Below are 24336 nucleotides of genomic sequence, written 5' to 3' on the forward strand. Positions count from 1 at the left end.
TCACCTCTTCTGCCTCTGTAATAAAATGTAGATGGTACTGTGCCGTCATGTTGCTCACAGTCTGGCCTGAGTCATGGTCCATGACCTGTTTCACATCACACCTGCAGAAAACACATATTTCCCTGACAGTCGTGTGACTTCCTGTCCTTCAGAATATCAGTGAACAGCCAGTCGTCTTCATGTGGTGGTGTCGGTATGGGCCGGTGCTCGGGATGATGAAGCGGGGCAGAGAACGACTGAGCGACGCCCTCAAATGGCGTAAAACTGGGGATTTTTTCACAGTTCACACCCAAACAGGGACTGACCTCCTCTGCCTCCTGGTACGACTGCAGGTGTGAGGTGTTGTAATGGCAGCTGGCTGATGTGGGGAGCTGATTTTGGCCGATGTCGAGACTTTGAGTTGGTTTAAAATTGTCAAATTGTGTCTCTGCAGAGTGGTTGATGCTCAGTCCCTGGTCTCTATGGCAACTGTATCCATATTCATATCCGTACACACCTACGTCACAGTGTAGATCGTCCACCTCAGATGTGTTTGTGTGCATCCTCTCTGTGAAACAACCTGGCTGCTCTGCAAACGTCAAGACGTCTGCAGCACTGACCTCCTGACCTCCGTCGCTTTGGCGAGCACAGATACCTTCGAAGTACGCCTCCACATCCATGCAGCCTCCTGAGTCTTTGCTGTCAGCACTGAATAGATCCATAATGTCTGTCCACGGACTCGCTGCGATGTCAGCGATGGTCCTCTGAGCCTGCGAGCAGGTTGACATGTCAGTGAACATCTGGATCGAGAAGTCGCAAGAGTCCAGAGACAAGGGAGAGAGCTCTGGAGAGAAGGGAGGAGACACGTCCATGCCTTGTCCAGACTGGACGAAGTTTGAGTTCTGTAGAGACGTTTGAGCGTCTTCTGAGAGGGTGCTGACTGACCTCAGTTGACTTTCATCGTCGAAATACTCAGTATGAAGGAGCTCTGTCTCCTGGTGATAGTCTGTACCTATCGGGGAGCTAATAGAAGGGAATTCAACCACTTTATGATCTGCTCTGCTTTTTTCTTTCCTCCCTTTGCTCTGGTTGTTTTTTCTAGTGCTGCAGGTGGTTGGCTGTGATTTAGGATGCCGTTTCCAAAGATGCTGTGAATCTGCATGCTTCTCCTCACTGCTGCTCTGATGTGGATCAATGGGGTTGTCAGTCCTAGACTTTGAGATGCCATCTGCGTCAGTGTTAATGCTGCGTTTCTCTGGATCTAGTGGCTGGACGCTGTGGGAGGGGCTATCAGCCTCAGGTTTCTGTGACTGCAGAGATGACAGGTTCTTCTCCTCATCCTTGAAATAGAGAGCTGATGCTAGTTGATGGTTTGCTGCCTCTATGTCTGCAAACTTTCTGTTGAGAAATAAAATAATATAACAGACGTTTTCACAACAATATGAGATTTGACATTTTGGTTGATGCAGTTATCATTCCTGTATATTTCTATGATCTTAAATATGAAGCTGCAGTTTGGATTCATTACAAAATAGGCCAACTGGGCACAGACCCAGGGGCCCAATTGGTCAAGGGGCCCTTGTACCAGAGCCTGTTAACTGTATCAGCTGACTGCAGAGTTTGTTTAATGGCCCAACTCACCTCTGAATCATGTTATGCAGAAAGCGGCGGTGGTTGACCTGCCGTTTGGACGGACGGTTCTTCCGGGGTTTCTGCAGGGTCCTCATCATGTGACCTGCTGCTGAAGTCACAAAGGTGTAGAGGTCACGACCCCAAGGGACCCCTCTCTCCAAGCCGGTCTCCAGGGTAACAGATATTGACGGCCGCATGACTGAAAACAGGAGAGTTCAGAGATAAGTTTAGAAGAGAATAGGTTACGAGGCGAGAGCAAATGAAGAAATGACAGACGCAGTGAGACGACAAATTCAAGCTGTGTCAATCAGTAATACTGTGCTGCCCCCAGTGACTCAACATTATCATGTACTTCACACATGCAAACATTCCTCTAATTTAAACCTATAATATTTTATTTATGTCCAATAAGACATTGTCATTGGGGCAACGTACACTTACTCAAATACTTTGTTAAACTACAATTTCCTACTTAATTCCATCTATCTCACAGTGTTAATTATTAGTTAGTCTGCAGACTATGCTGGTATATAGGTTGTGCAGCCTAAGCTGAGTTTGTAAAGAAAAGTGCATTACTGTATATGTAGGGTTTATCAAACAATACAGTACAATACATATTTTATCTGGCTCCACCTCAACCAGCTGTGACATTAAATAATATAGTCTATATACTAGTCTGTAGACAATAACCTAACACTGACTTTTTTTATTTTATAATAAAATTCACAGCCAAAACTTAAGAGACTTTACTCTAAAGGTGATTTTAGCTGTCTGACTATTTCTCACACTAATGCCTATAATCACATTTACATTTGAGGGTTGATAAGATAAAAACAACCCGATATTTACTACATTTAGCCAAGTGTTGTGTTCAGCTGTATAATAACAGATAAGCAGGAGATCGTCCTTACCTCTCTCCTCCTCAGGCTGCTCTGTCTCCTCCACAGACTGCACTGACTACGGAGGGGGCTTCAGGGAAAGAGGTGTGGTAGTTTAATTGTTGACGTACATCTGTGTCTCTGTGCACACAAATTATGTCAAGTGACAATTGACGCTCAATGCAAATACACAAAAAAAAATGCTTTCCCCTCCCAGCAGTATGAATGGAGTCCAACTTGACAAATTGATAGTGGGAGAGGAAGTGAGACACGATGAGAGGCTCTGAAAAGAAGGAGGCAATTATCTGAGAAGTCAACGGCTCGTGGAGGTGTGGGCACACGTCTCCATTGTGTGGCACACTAAAGGCAGCTTGTTAAATGCTGGGAGACACAAACGCACCAGTTTGAGGCAGTTAACAAGCCCTTAATTGATCAGCTTAAACTCTGGCCCTAATTATCACATTCTCAGAGGGAAGAGCTAAGATGGTTGCTAGTGGCTTTAATTGACCTTTGCAATTCAACAACAAAGTGCAGAATTTTACATATCTATGGCAGCAGGTGGGTGAATAGGCTGGCCTTTTCACAACACTGAGAGAGGAGGGACACAATAAGATACAGCAAGTTTTATATTCATTTATTAAACAAAATGGATCGTCTCGGCTTTAAATTTTTCACCACACATACACAGTTTTACGTTTTATGTCTTTTGTTTCTTTCTATTTGACTTTTGGTAGGCTACTGGTTCACTGGGCTTTTTTTGTAGTGATTTTATTTTTTGTCTAATTTTCAAATTGTAGACAACATGTTACTTTGCCACAAACAATACAACACACATCAACTATACTCTGTTTACTGCTCTCCAGGTTTTCAATATGGGCAAATTACATGTTTAAAATGTTTTATATAAATGCTGTAAGAAATATTTGATTTTACTGCAACTACAATGCAATTCATAGATAGATAGATAGATAGATAGATAGATAGATAGATAGATAGATAGATAGATAGATAGATAGATAGATAGATAGATATACTTTATTGATCCCAAGCTGGGAAATTACAGTTCATTCATTCATTCATCATCCATCCTTTCTTTTTATTTATGTGTTTAATTTATTTATCTAACAGGGTTAGGGTTAGGGTTAGGGTTATGTTTAGGGTTTAAGTGTGGTTAAGTGTAACCATCCCAAAAAATTATCAGTTATTATTTGCAACACTTTCTTGTTTGTTGTGTGGTATTGCATGCAGATTTATTTTTATTATTTTTTTAAAACTTTATCTCAAACACCTTTCTGGACCCTTAAATTCAACATTTCAACACTGACTTAGAAAAAAAAAAAATCAAACACTGATTAAAAAAAAAATTAAAATCAAGATTTCCACTGTCCCTTGTATATTCCTCAAAACAGGGAAGTGCTGCTGCAGGAGTGGCCTCTATTTATAGTGACACCACATGTGCTTCTGACCGGAGAGCTGCACAGCAAACTCTCTGCTCTGGGCTCAACTTCTACACTTCACTCAGCTGGAAAGATCAGTGGTAAGTAACATTTGCTCCTCTGAACAGACTTTAGGGAGAATGGCCCATGTAACTTTTATTTATATAACAAGATAGGGCAGGTATAATAACACACGCTGCATCTGTAGGTTATTGCTTTGGTGGTCACTTATTTATCACTCCTGTCCTGACATGTGTTTTTTTTCTCAGATTCCTCTCTGAAGAGCTGATAAAGGTCTTATCACACCTGCAACCCGCAACAGTGTCAGAACTTTGACCCGGTGAGAAAACCTCCTTTGCTTTTTGTAGATCCACCTCAGCTCCTCCTCCTTTTTCTACAGAACCAATCAGAAAACAGCCTGTGTCTCTTTGGTCTTGGAAATGTAAGGAAACTGGGACAGAAAAGCGCAGCTGAAAGGTAGGTTAGGTCTGACTGATATTTACTGTATAAAAGCCATGACTTGACACTCCAGTTATTTCTGTATGAATTTAAAACACCACTGGTGACTCTTAAAAATGATGTCATGTGACTTTGGTCATCAATAATTAAACCATCAATTTTGTTTGTTGAGTTCCTTTAACATCAGTTTTGTTTAAACATTTATTTTAACCCTCAAACTTCCACTTACTAAAAGGTGAGCAAAGCACTGACACCCAGTGGCTTCACTCTGAATGAATCAGCTTTAATCTTCTCTCAGGTCAGACCGTCCATCATGAACCGGGCCTGGGCCGTGTTCAAGGCTCACCCCTACATCAGCAACGTCCTGGGATACACAGCTCTGTTTGCCTCTGCCGATGTGATCCAGCAGAGCGTGCTCGGAGGGAAACGTGCAACAGGAGCCTCGTCAGATGCTCCAGCTGGCATCGACTGGTGTCAGACGGCTCGAGTGGCCACTGTCGGTTTCTGTTTCCATGCCAACTTCAACTACCACTGGCTCAGGTGGCTGGAGAGGATGATGCCAGGGAGCGGAGTGAAGGCGGTGACAGGGAAAGTTGTGGTGGATCAGTTGGTCGCAGCACCACTCACCATCAGTGCTTTTTACATTGGTACGTTCATTACAGTGACAAGGCTTCAGACTAAATCCTTCATTTGTTCTTAATAACTACTGGTACATTATTCTAGTTTTTAACATACATAATATGCAGACAAATGTTTACATAAGTTGGAATTAATTAACTGTAAATTTACTTGTCGAACATGTTTGGTGCCCAATTCCAATGTTACTCAATGAAAACTTCCTAGAACTGATTTTAAAATGACAAACAAAAACAAAAAAGAAGGAGAAAAAAAAAGCTTTCTCAGATAGCTTTACTCTGTAACGATTAGAAATGTTCGACTGAATTCTTTTGAATGATGGAGGCTCAGTAAATCAGTGTAACCGCCATCTCTGCCCTCTCAGGTTTAAGTTTACTAGAAAGCAAAGAGGACCCACTTGAGGACTGGAAACAGAAATTCTGGACGTCTTACAAGGTACAAAACAAAGTCAAAGGTTGTTTTTGTTGCACTTAATAATTAGAAAGATGGCTCCATGTTTCCAAGATGTCGTGTCTACATATCTTCTGTTCATCTCTCTAGGCTGGAGTGGTGTTTTGGTCGACAATGCAGGTGAGTTGTTCTTGTAATATCATCATATTCACTGCACACATAAATTATAGATAAGATATCAATTTCATTTTTAATCTCTATCATTTCAGGCAGTGAACTTTGCTCTGGTTCCTCCTGTGGCACGGACAGTGTTTCTGGGAGGAATCGCACTGACTTTCACAGTCTTCTTGTGCCACCTCAGACAACAGCGCAGCCATAAACTTGAATAAACCCCAGTCCCCACATCCTCAGTATTATTGTGCAAGTTTTTTGTGAACTCACATCATTACACCGAACTCAGTTGCAGAGTCAGTAGATTTATTGAGGAAACTGGGGATGATTTCTAATGTAAAGGTCACATGTTTCTGAATCAGCTCATGTGGGTTTGCGATGGTTGTTGTTTGTCGTGTTTCAACTTCCTGTACGAAAATGTAAATTATGATGCAATAACTGTCTGGGTTAGATGTGGTTACTGCTGTGTCTTTTTCTCTCAGGGCAAAGAAACAAAACAGCTCTTAAACCCATCACATGTTTCTGTATCTGCACATCCACAACATTTATGGTTGCTGTAATACATTTCTTAAATAAATTACATTTTTTTTTATTACCTTGTATTACCTTTTTCTTTTGAGTGTCACAAAGATTTAAATTGTGTAATCATGCCAACTGAGTGTCATGTTTTTGTGTTTACTCAAAATTGTGGCAAAAACAATTTGTACTACTATATAGGCCTCCCCTCTCCTACTTTTATTGTCACCATGGGGAAATTTGTCTACTATTAACTAGATACGCTGTTATTTTGATATCATATACATTACATTGATAGTTTGATAATCTTAATTTAATGAGCCATGGGAAAGATCAGCTGGTCATTAATGCCATTATGATATTACTATAATATAGGCTATAAATCTTTGTAGTGTTTGTTCACTTCACAGCTCTACCTGTCTGTTGGTCAAACTGTACTGAAGCAATGTGTTTCTTTGGCTTTGGACTAATGTGGACAATTATTATTTCTAACCTAAATAAGTGAATTATTAAATAAGGAGGAGAATCTATGAGGTAGGCCTAATGAATGTCTGAATTAAGTCACAGTTTTAATTGGTGAAATAAAGTGATCATTGTGTGAATTTCACACACATACATGAAAACATTACAGCACTAAAAAGAGTGCTCCCATTCACAACATGTATAGGAGCTAGACTTTAAACAAATAGACTTTATCAATACTATAGGATTTTAAAAGTTTTTAAGCCTTTATATGTGAGATGTGTATATATATATATATATATGAAAAGTAGCTTCAATAATGTAAAGATATATGTGACATTTGCTGATAATCTAAGAAACCAAACAAATCAAAAAAGATCATTTAAATGATGAGTAATCCTCTCCTGGTCTATGGTTTCCACCACTGGAGGCACCACACTAAATCCCCACCGTTTAGTCTGTGGCCCGCAGGAAGCGCGTGCTCAGCAGCCAATCAGAGACCCGAGATTTCAGAGCACTGTTTATCGCGAGACCTCGGCTCTTCCTTTTCCCTTTTCGCTCCGAGTCCAAGATGGTAGGTAACGCTAGTTGAAAATCTTTAAAGACGATAGCCTGAGTATCCACGATCATCCTCTGAATTAAACCACCACGTCTGCTCAAAGACAACAGTCGTTGTCTCTAAACATAATCTACGTTACAGCCCAGCCACGATTTCGCGCTATTTGACCACGTAGTACACATTAGCTCGCCCTACATCGGTGCTGTACGGGAACCCGCTTCATGTCGTGAGATTGAGCTCAAACTAGCCGTGGAAGTGGTTTTTCCCAGTGCGGGATATTGTTTTAAACTATGTTCTTTAGTCTCTTTAAGTCTGCGTGTGTTTCCAGATGTTAAACTCTGTCCAAGCTGTGGACTGTGGGCTTGGGCTGTGTGCAGTGGGTTAGCAGCTAGCAGCCCGGTGTCAACGTGTGAACCGGCCTCTGCCTCACGTTGTTACAACTATCACAACTCTGCTCAGACTGAATATTTGTGTAGTTTCATTTCATTATGTCAGGATTGTGGATAAAGATAACAATGAATTCAGCACGGTTTAGCCTTGTTGTTATAATTTATAATGTCACAATGTCACTAACAACTGTGGAGGAGGCTGCTTGTTCATGAAATCGTCTTTATTGTGTTAATGTGTTGTATGTTCACTTATTAAGGGAGTTGACATCAGACACAACAAGGACCGCAAGGTGCACAGGAAGGAGCCAAAGAGCCAGGATATCTACCTGAGGCTCCTGGTTAAGGTAAGTCATCCACACATGTTTTTATTCATTTAATGTACCACCACCAGCAGTTACAGATAGTAGGATTAAAAATATCAGTCATCTTTGCACAATATCACTGAGCACAAGTTTGTAACCATCCTGTTGGCTCCTTACAGCTGTACAGGTTCCTGGCCCGCCGCTCCAATGCTCCCTTCAACAAGGTTGTCCTGAAGAGGCTGTTCATGAGCAGGACCAACAGGCCTCCCATCTCCATCTCTCGCCTGGTCAGTCTTATACCCCCACCCTATCGCACCTTGTCCACCATTAATGCTTCTATGAATGTTTTAATATAGTATGTTAATAATGTGGCACTGTTGGAGGCAGGCATAGTCAGTTTTGTCTGTCTTGGTAAGTTTGGTTTGTTTTCAAGGATGTCCTTTTTTAGTTGATAGGATTGAAATATTTTTGTTCATCAGTGTGTAGATTTAGTGTCTGCTGTTTGTTCATTCAGTCTCGGAGGCCTCATGTGACCCTGTATGAAGTTGGATCCTATGCGGTCTATACTGAGAAATGTAAAGGTTGTGAAATTTGAAAAAAGCATCCGACTGCTACATCCTTAAGCAGTTGCCCTTAGTTACCGTGTCCAGGAAGCAAGGTTAAGGGATTGTAAGGGTGGATCCTTAATTGTCTTTCTTCAGTGGGTCTGAGTTTGTAATTAATCTGGGATTGACTAAATTGTGCAGAATTGGCTGTCAACATGTGTTCATAATATCTTCCTTGAATTATTGCCTCTCTACTCGCAATTATCTCTTTAATTTAGAGTTTAGAAATTAACTGCATCAAACCACATGTAACTTCTGTCCATCCATGTTTTGCAGTTTCATCAGTTGCATTACTGACTCTGCTTCCCTTATTCCAGATCCGCAAGATGAAGATGCCTGGCCGTGACAACAAAATCGCTGTTGTTGTGGGAAGCGTCACTGATGATGTCAGGATTCAGGATATCCCCAAGCTGAAGGTGAGTCCTCCTGTTACTTTTTTTTTAAAGACATGTATTAAATGGTCTTTTTCTTAACACTATGGTGGTGTTTGAAAGCTCTGAGAGAGATCTCACATCCTGCGTTTTGCCACACAGATCTGCGCTCTGAGAGTGACCGACGGTGCCCGCAACAGAATCCTGAAGGCAGGCGGTCAGGTGATGACCTTTGACCAGCTGGCTTTGGCTTCTCCCAAAGGACAGGGCACAGTGCTGCTGTCAGGTAATTAAACATGCAGCTATGAATTCACATTGGCCATTAGGGCGATCCATGGTAGATGCTAACGTTTATGGTGCAGCTGGACAGTTTTAATGGATGTCTTCAGGTATAGTTGTGACAACAGGAAATGTCCAAAAGCCCACTTTAGTATTATTTACTGTGAATCATTTAGGTGTTCAACAGTGCTGTGTAACATTAAAAATCAGACAGGTGCTCTCTGTATCTTGAAGCAGATTCATACACTATATGGGGAACTTTTAATGTCATAGATGAGAACACTACTTTAAGTTGTGGGTTTAAATTTGTACGCCTCCTTGAGTGTCAAAAAAATATTTTCACTTTTCTTTTTCACTCTTTTGTGAGCTTTATTGACCTTTGTTTTTATTTGTTCAGCACTATTCCCCTGTATTTGTACAGTGGCCTGAATGTCTCACTCAATATTTGGCAGACATCTCTTAAAAGTAATGGTATTGGGGCGGTGTTTAGCTCAGTTGGTAGAGCACCTGCCCCATGTGTTGAGGCTACAGTCCTCACTGCAGGCGGCCCCGGTTCGAATCCCGCGTCGAGCGGCCCTATCCTGCGTGTCATTCCCCCCCTCTCTGCCTCCCATTTCCTGTCACTCTCTGAACTGTCCTATCCATTAAAGGCATAAAAGCCCCAAAAATATACTTTAAAAAAAAAGTAATGGTATTACCAAAAACTAAACTGATGGCACATCCGGCATGTGCTGTGTCATGTCTATGAAGAGCAGTTAAAAGATGTTGTCCTTGCCAACACAGCCAAATCTTTTTTAGTTTTGTCCTTAAATACTGGATGATAATAATAATAATAATAATAATAGAGTCTGGACATGCATGTGTTTTGTCATGAGGCTAAGTACAACAGAAGTTAAAAGGTCATAGATAGGTCAGATTGCATTAAATTTCAAAAGGTTAAGTCTTGTGAAAGTCAGACCTCCATTTCCACTCTTAAGGTTTGTGTCAGCTTTAATAAGAGCCAATGACGTGTTGACTTGTATTGTGAGTGGTTTTTTTCTTTAAATAAACCTTAATGTGCATATGTAATGATCTTAAATGCTATGTTAGTATTTATGAATGGCTATTTTCGGACAGCAACTCAATTCATTCCACCTATTACAGGCTTCATTTAACCTTTCAGTTTACAGGCGAGCAATGGTAATCTAATCTGCCGGGAACGCTGTGTAGAATATGTAACATCTCATACTCTGTACCATTTGTTTGTTCTCCAGGACCCCGTAAAGGCAGAGAGGTGTACAGACACTTTGGAAAAGCCCCTGGAACCCCTCACAGCCACACCAAGTACGTATACAGACGATGTGTTGGCGCTGTTGTCGGACACAGAATGACTGCCTCACTGGTTGCAATAATTGATAGGGTTTCAATAATTGATAGGGTTGCATCAGTACTTTGATCAGTCTGGAGCCAGACTGGCCTGGGAGGAGATGATGGCATATTGTATTAGACATGCTGTATGCCCATTACACATTCAGCAGCGTTGTCTCATCTGGCTGCTCTCTTCTTGTAATAGGCAATGATAATAATAAAGTAATAAAGGGGAATAAAATGGCAGCAGCTTTTAAGAGAAAGTTAACTGGCTGTAACTCCACCTACCCTTGGGTTTCATTGATAACGACGCATTAGATCACTTGAGTATTACTCAGCTTTTTTTTCCGTTAGAGGAACTACTGCATGCAAAAGGTGTTGGATGTTATAGCTAACTACTTGGATTTTGCGTTGATCTTGTTATGCAAGAGTTTTTTTGGGGAAAATTGATTGTTTTTAAGAAGGTTAATGTTCTAGTCTGTGGAAATGTCGATAGATTTGATTGATCGAGCATTCATACAGAAACCACAGATGTAACTAAGTGATGGTTCCTGTTGAGTGGCCCATTATAACATTAGCCTCAGTACATCTGAGTGGAGTGCTGCTATTAATCAAGCTCTCATCTTTGTTTAACGGTAAATAAAATGAGGTCTTAAAGAACAGCTAAATTGAGTGCATTTCATACCAACACATGGTATGTTAAATATTTTTGATCAAGAGTGCCTTCGATCATACGGTAATTGAACTGCTATTTGGAGAGATTGGAATTCCTAAAACTACTCTTATCAATTAACAATTAGCAAACATAATCAAAATTCCTCACTATCATTTTTTTTTATCCTTTTCCTATACACACTACTTATAAATTGTGGAGTTTGTCATTTGTTTTTTTGAGCTCAGTCTATAGTTGTGGAGCTCCAAGTAAAAGCAGTGAGCCATATCAAATATGTACAAAACATACAAACTGAATGATTTGGTAGATCTCAGGTTAAAGGGAATATTTTAGTGTTTTTGATTGTGACCCTTGACTCACAAGTGAGAGAGGCACTGGGTTGGCTATGATATTCGTGGTGCAGCATAGGTGGTTAGTAAGTTAATAATGCATAAATGTTGGGTTGTTTGGTGGTGTACTAACCTGCTTTCTTCTCCACAGGCCCTACATTCGCTCCAAGGGCAGGAAGTTCGAGAGAGCTCGTGGTCGCAGAGCCAGATGTGGCTACAAGAACTAGTCTGTCCTTTTGTTTTCCATGCAATCTGATACAAATAAAAGATTGGCTGAACAGAAAATGAGTTGTCCTTGTGTGTTTTTTATTTAATCGGATGGCTGACGCATCTCAGGAGAACAGTGGGGGCATCTACAGCTGTTTTTTCCTACCACATGCCACAAACCTTAACACTGAGTGAGTGGGTGACTTAACAAATCCTTTGATCACAATTGATATGAGTTGGCCTGGAAAAAAACATGACTGGGCCAGGAAGTGGAGGTCTATCAATGATTGGAGAATGTCGGTGGGTGTTGCAGTGTTTTCCTTATCGCCATTGGATTTCCTCTGCGCCGCTCAAAGCTGCTGCTCCTGCGGCTCCAGACACTTCCTGCACCGAGCCACCACAGCTTTCACAGCCAGCGACTGTCTGTCGTCGTGAGCAGGGGGAGGACAAGATGAGGTAACTGTGGGCTCTGTTGCTTTTGTTTTTAACCCTTATCAACTTGACTCTTTCCAGTCACGTACTGACAGAAATATAAAGTGTTTTTCGTTGTTTCTATGTGGATCACATCACAGCGCCCGTTAGCTAACGTTGCCATGTAACGTTATATGCGCTAACTTGTGTACTTGGTTAAAGCAGACAAGAAATGGGGTGTGGAAAAGACTTTCCGGTGTATTTGTGGTGAGATTAAGTGTTTTTCATAGCAATACTATTTATTTAGTATATATAAATTGGTTTCGGCTCAGTAACTATAACTATACGGTAACTAGCTAAGTGTTAGCCCCATGCTAGCTGCCACCGCTGTGTCAGGCAGCACTTTAAACTAACTCACAACATTAGCCAGCGTCTGATATCCCTCTGATTTGGCGTTAACCAGAGTTATTTCTTGACAACTGCACACTGTGTCAATGTCTTCAATATGATAACTTAAAAATGCCGCAACGTGTATAAAATGTTTTTTTGTACTGAAGCTGTTAAAGAGCAGCTAAGTAAGTTAGCAGCCTGTAACTACGGGCTAACATTAGGTTAAAGTTCAGCGGCCAAAGCTTCACTTCACATCGACAGGGTGTTTTTATTTAGATGAGCCCTTAATACCACTGAAAAGAGAGTAACCCTTCTCTTGAGTTCAAAGTATAAGTTAACAAAAAGTTGTCCGAAATATCCCAGTGTCAGTCAGTCAGCCAGCAGCAGCCTCATTGTGTGTGGGGGGGACAAAATTAGCCTGGTGATATTATTATTTCTGGGTGTACCCGCCCTGCATTTCAAGGACGTAAGGTGCAACAATGGGCATCGGTGAGGTCCTTTTTGTGTGTTTTTATCAGGACAGGACATCAGCCAAGTATTGATTTTGTCTGCACCACAGCTTGGCTAATGTTTCCTGGCTATTATAAAACTTGAAAGAAAGATGTGAGCAGTTTATTAATTTAGTGTTATACCGAAGTCCCATGGTGATAGTCGAGATAATTGTACGGTACTTTGATGCATTAAAGTCCTGCTGACTTGGACTTTTAACAGAACTGTTACCTCTCACCTGTATACATTAACATTATATGATTATAATAAATGTTAACTTGATTAATTGATTTAGATATGAATTTAGTGTTATACCGAAGTCCCATGGTGATAGTCGAGATAATTGTACTTTGATGCATTAAAGTCCTGCTGACTTACCTAGATTAATTGATTTAGATAAAATTATATCTATCTACCTTTACAGACATCATATAACCAGTCAGTATTTCCCTGGGTTATGTGGTGCTGATTGTGAAATGAATCTCAACTTGTTATAACAAACATCCTGTGACATGTTCCTGTGATTATTACATTTTTGACCATCTTATTTCTTGGAGAAAAAAAAACATTCAGTAAGATTGTTAGATGCTAATGCGCATTGCAAAACCTCTAAAATCCAGTACCACTCAGGTCAGCAATTTCCAAAATCTCAGTCCTTGTTTCAAATTGTGAAAGAGACACTGTGTCCCAAAATCCTGTTAGAAAAAAAGCCCTGAATATGAAAATACCAACCGGTTGTGGTCATTCACATGCAACGCTCCCTCCAAAATAATGTTGTGTCTCAGCATGGCAGTTGAGGATGTGTGACTCTGAGTCATTATGGGCCTCGGCAAAGACGCACCTAAGGTCAAGGGGCATGATGTATCTTGTATTGCTTCACCCTGTAACTGGTATCTCTTCCTCTTATCGTGGATATCACTCCATGCTCCTTCCACTCAAATTGTGAAAATCTGATACACCTTTGCACAGTGAAATCCAGGAACAATGTTCAGTTTATGGATCACTGTCATTTAAGGTTAGATTCTGCTTATATCATTGTCGAATTTTGACTGTCGTCCTTCATTGCCTTCATACAGGAACAGAGACCTTCGGGAGGGGACGTGAGGCTTGACTCAAGGACATTACCATGACATAAACCAAGGACCCACCTTAAACCGTCTCCTTGTTTGTCTTTTGTTTTGTTTCTGTTTTTTTTTGTTTTTTTTTCCCCCGTTGTCCAGTCTCCACTTGTCTTACCTTGTGTTCACCCCCCTCTTGTGCAGAACAGACAATGAAGTAAGCCAGGAGCGTTTGCTTTCAAGAAACTTAAATGCATCACACTACTGTCTGGAGGACTTGCCTAGTCACTCCTCCTGTCTGCCTCCAATATATCACTGAGATTAAAGATAGCAATAGAGGTATCAAAGGTCTTGAAAAAAACTAACTTATCATATCTTTATGGCATTAATTACATTTGGCCAGCACTTACCACGCAACATAATTTACACAACTCTATCCTTGTGCATTAATTTAATTTAATTGTTGTAGCCTCATTGTCTAAAGAAGGTGTGTTTGTTTGTCTTATTCATACTTAATGTATCAGTTTTTCAATGCAACTAAGAGTTTTTTCTTTTGTGTAATTATTTAAAGATTTATTTTTAATGTTGAGTAGCTGCTCAGCTGCTTTTTATTGTTATCACAATAGGCGGCTTTAAGTTGTAATGTAAACTTATTTTTTTACTTATGCAATCTTGGTGAAGAACACTTATGTTTAAATGACTGATCTTGTAGTGGGAATTTACATTTTTATGTCCTGTTGTCTTTGAATATGTTGAAGTATTGCCCATCCACTTTTCAACTGGCAGTAAGCTGTGGAAGCTGACGGCTGTGGTGGGCGCTTTCTAACTGTGACAGACTGAGACTGATCTTAAGCATTTCTCCTCTTCACTGGATAAATACGCTAAACAGAGGAAGCTTTGAACTGGAAGAAATTCTTTTTCTTTTCAAATGAAGACATACTTCTGAAATGGACGGATGGGAACAGAAACTCATGGCAGTTTTTTTTTTTGTGACATTGATTCTTGAATTCAAGCACTGAAGAGGAAGAATGATTTTGAGGAGATTTCAGGGATAAAGTTCTCAGACTGACATACAGATACTCTTTGATTATCCCTGCAAATCTGGAAGAGCTGCCCGTGTCACTCTTCACACCTCTGACTTTAGAAGATACTACCCTTAAACTCGCTACAAGTAATATTTCCTGACAAACATTGCCCACTTCTGCCGAGAGGATGCGATCTCCAGAACCTTCTCCAGCAGAAGCCCTCCTTCATGGCCAGTTTGCAAGCTGGGGATCGGGCAGTAACAGCAACAATAACAGCTGCCCCAACAGCCCTGGTGGTCCTGGTGGACTCTCCCCCGCTGCCTCTCCCACCCCGGCTCCGGCCTCCAACTATGCCTTGACCCTCACCCACTCGCACATACACATCCAGCGTTTGTCACCACGGCCCGGAAAGGAAGCCCGTCTCCTGCTGCCTTTATCAGAGCTGGTGGGGTGCAGTTGCCCACGTGCCCCTGCGCCCCCCCTGCTGGTGCTGTACTGGTACCCGCCAGGCAAACGGAGGAAAGGGGTTTCCCGGCGCAGGCAGGTGAGGGCCTACCTGGCGGAGAGCAGGCCTGAAGCTGAGAGGTGGTCGGCCGCTGTGCAGTGTCTACTCAGAGATGTGCCCGTCACTGCTGACACAGGTAAGTGAGTGTCTGTAGGTTAGGCTGTTGTGTCATGGTTCTTACTTGTAACAATTCTACTTTGTAAATTAAATACGTTGGGTGATATTTTAGACGACCATTTAAGTTCATTCCAGTTTTGTCATGAAAGTCAACTTGCAGAGACCAAAACTTACACAACAGTAGGGAGGACAATGATTATTTTAAGAAAAGTGATACCCTTATTTTCTAAATTTATCAAAAACATTCTTGTTTTATTGATCATTAGATATATTGTTAATATATATAACAGTTGTTCAGTCATCAAAATAGTTAAATTATTATTATTTATTATCAAGTTTCCACTAATAGTTTTTGTCAAATTTGCAACAACAAAAAAAACCTAAACCCCCTGAGATTTTATTCACAAACCTTGCTCAGTGGTGCAGAGAGGGAGTGAATGGCTGTATTAGAAAAAATACTCTTATAACAGTGTTAACAGTGTTTATAGCATTTTCTTTGGCTGACCTTAATGTTTGTCTTTGAGTCAAGTCTTGAATTTCAACAATGGGGACAATGTTGCCTCTTGCCATCTTTATTTATGCCTCCTTTGTCAATGCTTTCTAAGTATAGCTTAATGTCATTGTGACCAAAGACCCTTCTGCATTTACAATACGCACATTTTGTAACTACACAGTACCAAGAGTAGTTGAGCATTTTAGGTTTTGTGTCACAAAAAAACAAAGAGGGATTAACACTAATACACCATAAGCGGCTGTGAGATTAATTTAGCAGAGTATTAAGTTTTTTGGTTTGTTTGTTTTGCTTTGTTTCACAAGGCTGCATGGTTTTCTTGAGTGTCTGTCTCTAATGTCTTTTACCTGTCTTTCTTTGCCCTTATCTGTCCTGCACACATGGTCTGTATCATTTACTGTCAAACGTAGAGACACAGAGGGTGTGGCCTCTGCAGCTTGCCGCCCCTTCCCATGCGCTGTATCCCCCAGCCTCAAAAATCAAACAGATAGAAAGGCACTCCTAAGTGTTTATCTTTTCTTCGTGTGTGTCTGCTTTTTCCCTCTATTGCTTGAGCATAATGCACTTACCTAGCATCTCCCACCTTTTCCTTTCTCCTTCCTCCTCTTTAATCTCTATTGCGTGTCCTTCAGTCTTATCTGCCTTCATTTTCCCCAATCCTCTATTTGTCTCTCCTTTGTTCCTGCCTCATCAGAATTAAATTCACCCTCATTTTTCAGTTTTACCAGACCTTCGTCTGACCCCTTGTTCCTCTTCCACTTTCTTTATCCACATAGTCTCCATTTGTGATTAGTCTCTGTTTCGCTTCTCTTACCTAATCGCTCTGTGTCTGAATCACTTGCTGTCTTGATTCTGTGAATTGTTATATTTATGGACATTACAGCTGTGTCTAGTTTGGTTTTCTGTTGATTTGCTTTAGTGTAGTTTGTTGCATAATCCAGGATTATCTCAGAGTGTGTTATATCATTTCCCTCCCTGCACTGATATCCATCTATATCGTGCCAAAACTTAGACTTTAGGGGTAACTATAGATGCGTTTTAATTATTCCTAGCTCCATGGGCTGATTAGATAGTAGAAGAGTGTCTTATTTTATTGCTTCTGCACACCAGTTGGATAAGTAATAAATGGTTTACCTCTGCACACCGCTTTGTTTCTACCGCCTTTATTAAATTCCTATGTTCTGAATGCTTCATGTGTCCTTCACCATGTATCTGAATTTAAATGATTAATAGATGTTCTCTGGAGTGACAGTGTTGTGCAGTGTGAAGCAGATCCTGTGAGGTGAAATAAAAGAGGCTCAAATGGTTGAATGCACTCGAAGTCCAGGGTTGGGCAACACTGTGCAATGACAGCTTAGCTTACGTCCCAGTTGGCTGGCTTTGAGAATGCAGTGAACGTCTAGTTCCTTTCTTTGTTCCAGATTAAAAACTGTGAGTTTAACTTACTCTCGCTCTACTTTGTTATTTCCCAAACAGAATTTTCAAGAAGTCTGCTACCTCGTCCCAGGCGACTACTGTTACTGGTCAATCCCTTCAGTGGGAGAGGCCAGGCAATGCAATGGTGTCAAACCCACATCCTGCCAATGATCAGAGAGGCCAACATCAGTTACAACCTCATACAAACAGGTAAGACAGAAGCCCCATGAGGTAAATACTACATTTGCACAATGTAACAGGAGTTCAACTTCTGTGGATGTTTTCTTCTCTGTCTCAGAGCGTCAGAACCATGCGAGGGAGCTTATCAGAGAAATCTCGCTCCCAGAGTGGGATGGCATCATCATAGTATCTGGAGATGGCCTTCTGCATGAGGTGCATAATGCTAAGAGCTAATGTATTTACTTACCACATTCATGTACATCTTAAACTGTGTCCACACACTTACTTATTTTCTGTGTTGTGTTCCTTTAGGTCATTAATGGGCTGATGGAGCGTCCAGATTGGGAGCAAGCAATAAAAATACCTGTCGGCATTCTGCCCTGTGGCTCTGGGAATGCGTTGGCTGGCTCCGTCAACCACCATGCAGGGTAAGCATGTATCTCATTCATTCCTTTAAAGGTGAGAATTGTGTCTTCTTAGCGTCCAACTCAATAGTAAGGAACAAGACAAAGTAAGTGTTGATAAAGGATAGTCATCATATCATATTCTTAAAAATAAAAACGTTGCAGTGTTGTCATCCAAGATTGTGTTTGTTATTATTCTCTGCAGTCTAGTTAAAAAAAGATTTATTAAATTTCAGTTGCACAAAATCAGATACACCTGGCCTTAAACTCACCGTTTTTATGGCTTTTCTTTAAACAAAAGAGCACCATTGTGTTCTTGTCGTCACTTGATTATCTCGACCTAGATACTGTATATTCTGAGAAGTGGAGCAGCACTGTTGTTTGTACAGTTCTGTCTTTATCTCTCCTAATAAAAGGTGGTGTCATTTTCTCAGGTATGACATGTGCCTTCGGGAGCCCCTTCTTTTGAACTGCTGCTTTTTGCTCTGTCGAGGCGGCGTCCGACCCATGGACCTGGTCTCTGTGACAACAAGTCCTCCCACCAACAACAGTCGCAACGCAGCGCCAAAGAGACTGTTTTCTTTCCTCTCAGTTGCGTGGGGCTTTGTATCTGATGTGGACATAGAGAGTGAGAGGTGGGTGGTTTCATGTACTCTGATAACTTCCTCCTCTGACTTTGTTCATCCAAGCATAACTCTAATTTTCCTGTTAATTATATTTTGTGCTATAATTTGGTTCCATGATAAAGCTCTGCAGATAACTTAACATCAACAACCTTTCTGTCTACAGGTATCGTGGCCTGGGCTCAGCTCGGTTCACCCTGGGCACCCTGGTGCGCATAGCTTCTCTTCGATCTTACAAAGGTCGTCTTTCGTACCTGCCGCCCTCTGTTGTCACCGCATCACCAGATACCACACCGCCCCCGCCAAGAAGACCTCTCTCCCGGAGCATCACAGAAGGCCTGGAGGGCTTCTGCCGAACACCCATCCATCGCACCTGCTCTGACATGGGCATCAGCGAACAGAGGAGCCTGCGTAAGGGTGAGGGAGAGAGGGAGAAAGAGGAGAGGCAGAGAGAAAGGGAGAGGAGAAGGGAGAGGGCCAGGGGAGGAGGAACTGGTGTAGTGAGGGCCAGCAGCTTGGCGGAGGACAGAGAGCGGGAGAGGGAAGGGGAGGTGGAGATGGAGGCAGAAGAAGAGAGGTCAGGGACATGTTCGGAGAGATCGGGGACGAGTTCAGAATCAGCTGAAAGGGATGACTGCAATATGAGAAGGGAAGAACGGCTTGCGGGCATTAAGGATGAAAGGGAAGATGAGGGAAGACCAGACTCCAATGAGATGGAGGAAGAGGACAGGGGGAAGGACAGGGATGGTAGCGGCGGTTCTATTGAGGGTGAGGGAGTCTTGCCTGCAAGAGAGTTGGCAGAGAGCTATGGGGTAGACATGGGGCGGGAGGCAGATGAAGAGCCAGAGGGCTGTTTCACCTACCAAGACGGCCTACAGGAGGCCAAACAAACACTGAGGAAGAATTCGGCCCCTTCGAGCCAGATAGCAAACACTCTCTTCAACCAGTCTCTCAGTCAGCAGCAGGATGCAGATTCTGGCCCTTCGTACGGGGTCGAGGACATGGATCTGAACGGAAGCTACTACCAGAAGGAACCTTACCCGCTGGACGTGGCTCGGGAGCGATCTCTCACCATCTCCTCTCCCTTCCGTCATTCTCCCTTCTCTTACAAGCCCAAGACGCTGGACCAAAACCAGAACGCCTCCAGGCCGAGGCCCCTCTCTCTCCTTCAGCACTCCCACTCCAACTCCCTCCCTCCTAAACTCCCCTCCCTCTCTCTGTCTCTTTCTCCCACACCGCCCTCTTCCCCATCCTGTGCCTCTCCACACTCCTCATCCTACCTCGCCCCCCGTCCCAACACCCCTAACTCCACCTCGCCCTCACCTTGTCTACGCACACCGTCCTCATCCTTTAACTTTGACATTGCCGAGCCAGCAGGGCCCCTTAAGAACCGTCCTTTCGTCTCATTGCCTTCAAATCTCCCTAGGGATGGCTTGTTACCCCCCCTTGACCAACCCCTTCCCACCAGAGACTGGGTCACCATCGAAGGGGACTTTGTCCTGGTCCTGGCCCTCTATCAGTCCCACCTCGGGGCTGACCTCCATGCTGCACCCCAGGCCAGGTTTGACGATGGGTTGATCCACTTGACCTTTGTGCGGGCAGGGATCTCCAGAGCGACGCTACTGAGATTATTCTTTGCCATGGAAAGAGGAACCCACCACTCCGTCAGCTCGCCATACGTGAGCCACGTCACCTGCAGGGCCTTCAGGCTGCAGCCTCTGTCTACACGAGGAACCCTCACTGTGGATGGAGAACTGGTGCCCTATGGACCGCTCCAAGCGCAGGTCAGAAATAGCAAAAATAGTACTGAATGTTACTGAAGCCATGTGATGGGACTTTGTTAAAGTAAAGGCTTTTGATTTTCCTTTAGATTTACCCATACCTGACATTTTCATGTAATTGTAATATGCTATGTAGTGCTGGGCCATTAAAAGTGTTTAGATTGCCATCCATGAAAAGCAGTCACCGTTAACAAAATAAGTAATCACATAGATTTATTGAATATAGAGGAAGACAATTTTACCATATGTCCTGCTACCATATAGCCAGCTGCATGTAGGGTTTTCTAATGTCCTCCAGATGTTAAAGGTTTTGATTTTTGTTTCAGTGTCAACAAACAATAGGCAGAAAAGCAACAATTTGTTTATTATAAGCATTTAGCGATTAATTGATGCCTGTGTCTCTGCAGTATTAATTCTGTTCTGTTGTGTTAATTACTAGCAACCCTTTGATTTATCACCACTAATTGTTTTTTTTCTAATCTCTCAATTTTTCACAGGTTCACCCTTCCATGGCCCGACTCATTGTAGGCGACAACGGAGTGAAGATTACCCGATTCTAATCAGGGATTGGTTGAGCAGATTGACAGATACAGCACTCTACTGAATTATGTAATCTCTGTTGCCATCTATACTCTGAGGGAGGAGGGGGGGCTCTTGAGAGACGTAAAATAGCCTAGATTGCAGAAACTGCAATTCTGGGGTTTAATGAAAGGGATAACCCACCGAGCCATGCATCATTGGAGCATGACTGCAGGGAGTAATAGCGAATTTGAAAATGGATGAAAATGCACCTCATTGCACAGCTGTTGGATTACGCTCAGCGTACTCTGAGAAGCATGAAAACTGCACAGTCTGGGATAAGAGGGAAGAACAATCGAATGTTTATGGGATTTTTTTTTGTGCAGATAGTGCATGTGTTGGATGTATACATAGTGGTATGCATGCAGAGAAGCACTACCTGATTTTTGCCTTACAGTGAGATGGAGAGGAATCAGATCAAATTCAGAGAAAGTTGTTTGAAATTTGAAAAGCTATGAAAATACATGAGATTTGCTTGGTCTAACCCCCCCAAAAAACTGTCCCTAATCCTTTATCTTCAACCCCACCCCCAATGTCCAAATGTTTGAGTATAAACACTTGTATCCCTGAAAGGAATGCCTTATCTGACACTGGACAGTGCACCTCTATCTTTGCCCTTTCCTACTTACGTATAAAAAAGCTAAATCTCTTAATATCTGTCCACCAATGAGAGTTTCCGTCCTCTAAATGAAAACAAAGCTGTGCTTATGTTCTTAGACATACTGGTAGACCTATCTACCTAACGTGATATTTGAGAACTCTACCCCACTTGTTTTAAGCATCAGCTGAAAAACTGTGGATGAAAATACACTTTATTGACCGTTTTTTGTTAATGCAAGTTAGTTGATGTAGAGCAGCAGGATCAAAGCTTTTCAGGGTCATTACCTGAGCAGGAGCAATGGAACCGTTGAACGGTGACCATGACTGACATTTTTACATAATCTGCCTGTTTTTCTTAGCCAGTGGATGCACGATGATGATGTCAGTGATATCAGACTTTGCAACACATTGAACATATAAATGTCTTAACAAAGCAAGCTTCTTTGTCAGTGGTGTTAGACTGTTCATTTCCAAGAAATCTCTTTAACCGTCCTCACTGTTCTATGTCTGCAATATATCACTATCTCTGAGTAGTCATCTTTGGGAAGTGTGATTAGAGGACATCACTGGTCTCTCTGAAGTAGTAAGTGGTGCAGTTGTTTTGTACATCTGGAGGTGAAGCAGCACAGGAAATCACAACACTAGAATGCACAGTAACTTTTAGCTACATCTTAAGAGTAACACAAAATGAGATACAATGTTTTGTTCTATAAAATGGATGCACTAGTATGATTAGCCCTAATCCAGATACCATAATAAATGGATCATGTTACATTCCTAGCCTGAAACAGTGAATATTTCATTTTAAAGACATGTAGCGTTTTCAAAGGTGGGACTGACTGATCACAAAATCATATAAAAACTAAAATCAAGCTGCAAATAAGGAAGCAACACTAAAATCTAGCAGCTTTGTGTTGTTGGATCAGACTTTTGATCAAGAGATAAATCTGATGGAGGGGGGGGAAAAACAATTTGCACTGAGAAATTATCAGTAAAGCCAATCTCTTTATGGAAGTAACAGATTGGGTTTTATTTCAAATATCTTGTGGATACACAGTGGGATCCAAAAGTCTGAGACCACTTTCCCATTTGTGACCTCAGACTCTGGGACCCCTCTGTAAGTACTTCTAAATTACGATGTCCTCCTAAGTGAAATACAACAGCAGATCTTGGCCTTATATGAATTGTCCTGTTTTTTGAATTAATTCTGTTGTAATAAAACCAGCTGATAATACTCGGACTGGACTAAGGATAAATCATTACCATGTGCAGTGTATCAATGAGTAAGATCATGTGCCGATTGCTTGGGTCATCATCAACATACTGTATGTCTTGGTCATGCCTGGACAAATCAATGCCTTTGTTTAATAAGCCTGTAAATTCTGGCTGTTGATCATGAACTGTTCAAACCTGACTGCCGAAAAATGGAGTAAAACTCTTTGCTCACCAGGTTGTTATTTTCCTTCTTTCTTTTTCCTTTGAATGCACAATGCAGCTAGTCTACCACGATTACACTGTGCTTACACAGCTACAGAATGTGAGTCCAACATCTCGAGTCTAGGCGTGTAACATTACCAAATAGAAACAAATATATATTCACTTTGAATGGAGTTTTGCCAAAAGGTTTACTCTCTGTTTTAGAGACTAGTTGTTGCAGTTTACCTTTCTAAACACTTTATCGTCTATGGCCATAGCTCAGTCTATAGTGTTATAGACCAATTTGATATGACAATGTCAAGGTGTGAAGCCTCAGTTGATAATGCCATTAAGATGTCTGTAGTGGACTGCCTGTAATGAAATTGTAATTAATACTAAAACAATGAACATATATAATGTACAGTTAATAGCTATATGGTTTTGAATAAATGTAACTTGATGAGTTTGCCCTGAACAAATCTACTGTACTTTTGTCTTTTGTCACAACAATGTGTTGTTTCATATACAGTATAACACAGTCAGAAGTGTTCATGTGACATCAGGAAAGAGAAGTTGTAACGTTCTTCTGATACCTAATGGCACTGTTAAAACTATTATGCATAGATTGAAGCCGAGTTTGTGTCCTCTTCAATCAGTGGAGGCAGATTATTTTAAGGTTTTGTTATTTCACTGTATTCTTCATGCTCTTTCCTCGTTACTGAGGCAGTTTTACTTTCCTTTGCCTTGTAAATTACCACTCGTAACAACAGCTAGATATCTTTTAAATATCACCCAGGTGATATTTGGGCAAAGTTTCTACCGTTATCCTGTGTGTGACTACATTTTTGGACCTCAAAATGAGCCTATGCCCTCGGTCCTAGAATACTACAATATACGAATTTTTATGCATAAATATAGTAGACAATATTTTCTCTTTTAATTTCGGGACATTTGTGTGGGATGTATCGAGGTCCATTATAATTTTTAAAAAAAAAACAATGTTGTAGACAAAAGCAGGTTAGAAACAATAGCTCACAAAGCAACCTATCATCAGCAGCAACCAAATAAGGATTGTAATGACAACTGCAGTTTCTAAGGTCAACAATGAAATTTGTCCTTTGAATGAATTGTAGGTATTTAAAAACACCCCTACTTTTGCCATTTATCACAAACTATAGAAATTTACTATTTATAAAATATTTATGAACAAA

The 24336-nt window shown here is 41.5% G+C and overlaps 4 protein-coding genes across 4 annotated transcripts; 3 read left to right on the top strand and 1 right to left on the bottom strand.

Moving 5' to 3' along the window:
- Positions 1–95: 95 nt before the first annotated feature.
- Positions 96–1808, bottom strand: c16h19orf85 (chromosome 16 C19orf85 homolog). Its single transcript, XM_085802469.1, has 2 exons — positions 1621–1808; positions 96–1377 (listed from the first exon to the last, which is right to left on the bottom strand). Exons 1-2 carry the CDS (start codon positions 1806–1808, stop codon positions 96–98), a joined length of 1470 nt encoding a protein of 489 aa, XP_085658595.1.
- Positions 1809–3942: 2134 nt separating this feature from the next.
- Positions 3943–6234, top strand: LOC146971842 (mpv17-like protein). Its single transcript, XM_085803320.1, has 6 exons — positions 3943–4026; positions 4195–4402; positions 4683–5031; positions 5385–5455; positions 5561–5590; positions 5680–6234. The coding sequence occupies exons 3-6, from the start codon at positions 4698–4700 to the stop codon at positions 5797–5799; spliced, it is 555 nt and encodes a 184-aa protein (XP_085659446.1). The 5' UTR covers positions 3943–4026; positions 4195–4402; positions 4683–4697; the 3' UTR covers positions 5800–6234.
- Positions 6235–7016: 782 nt separating this feature from the next.
- Positions 7017–11698, top strand: rpl18 (ribosomal protein L18). The gene is made up of 7 exons (XM_085801406.1): positions 7017–7133; positions 7765–7851; positions 7989–8096; positions 8732–8830; positions 8948–9071; positions 10318–10387; positions 11565–11698. The coding sequence occupies exons 1-7, from the start codon at positions 7131–7133 to the stop codon at positions 11638–11640; spliced, it is 567 nt and encodes a 188-aa protein (XP_085657532.1). The 5' UTR covers positions 7017–7130; the 3' UTR covers positions 11641–11698.
- Positions 11699–11945: 247 nt separating this feature from the next.
- On the top strand, positions 11946–23158 carry sphk2 (sphingosine kinase 2). Its single transcript, XM_085801404.1, has 8 exons — positions 11946–12076; positions 13987–15634; positions 17603–17752; positions 17841–17935; positions 18035–18150; positions 18561–18761; positions 18916–20533; positions 21028–23158. The coding sequence occupies exons 2-8, from the start codon at positions 15181–15183 to the stop codon at positions 21088–21090; spliced, it is 2697 nt and encodes an 898-aa protein (XP_085657530.1). The 5' UTR covers positions 11946–12076; positions 13987–15180; the 3' UTR covers positions 21091–23158.
- The last annotated feature ends 1178 nt before the right edge of the window (positions 23159–24336 follow it).

Source organism: Trachurus japonicus, chromosome 16 (genome assembly GCF_045865225.1).
Source record: "Trachurus japonicus isolate A0001 chromosome 16, Traja_1.0".
NCBI lineage: Eukaryota > Metazoa > Chordata > Actinopteri > Carangiformes > Carangidae > Trachurus > Trachurus japonicus.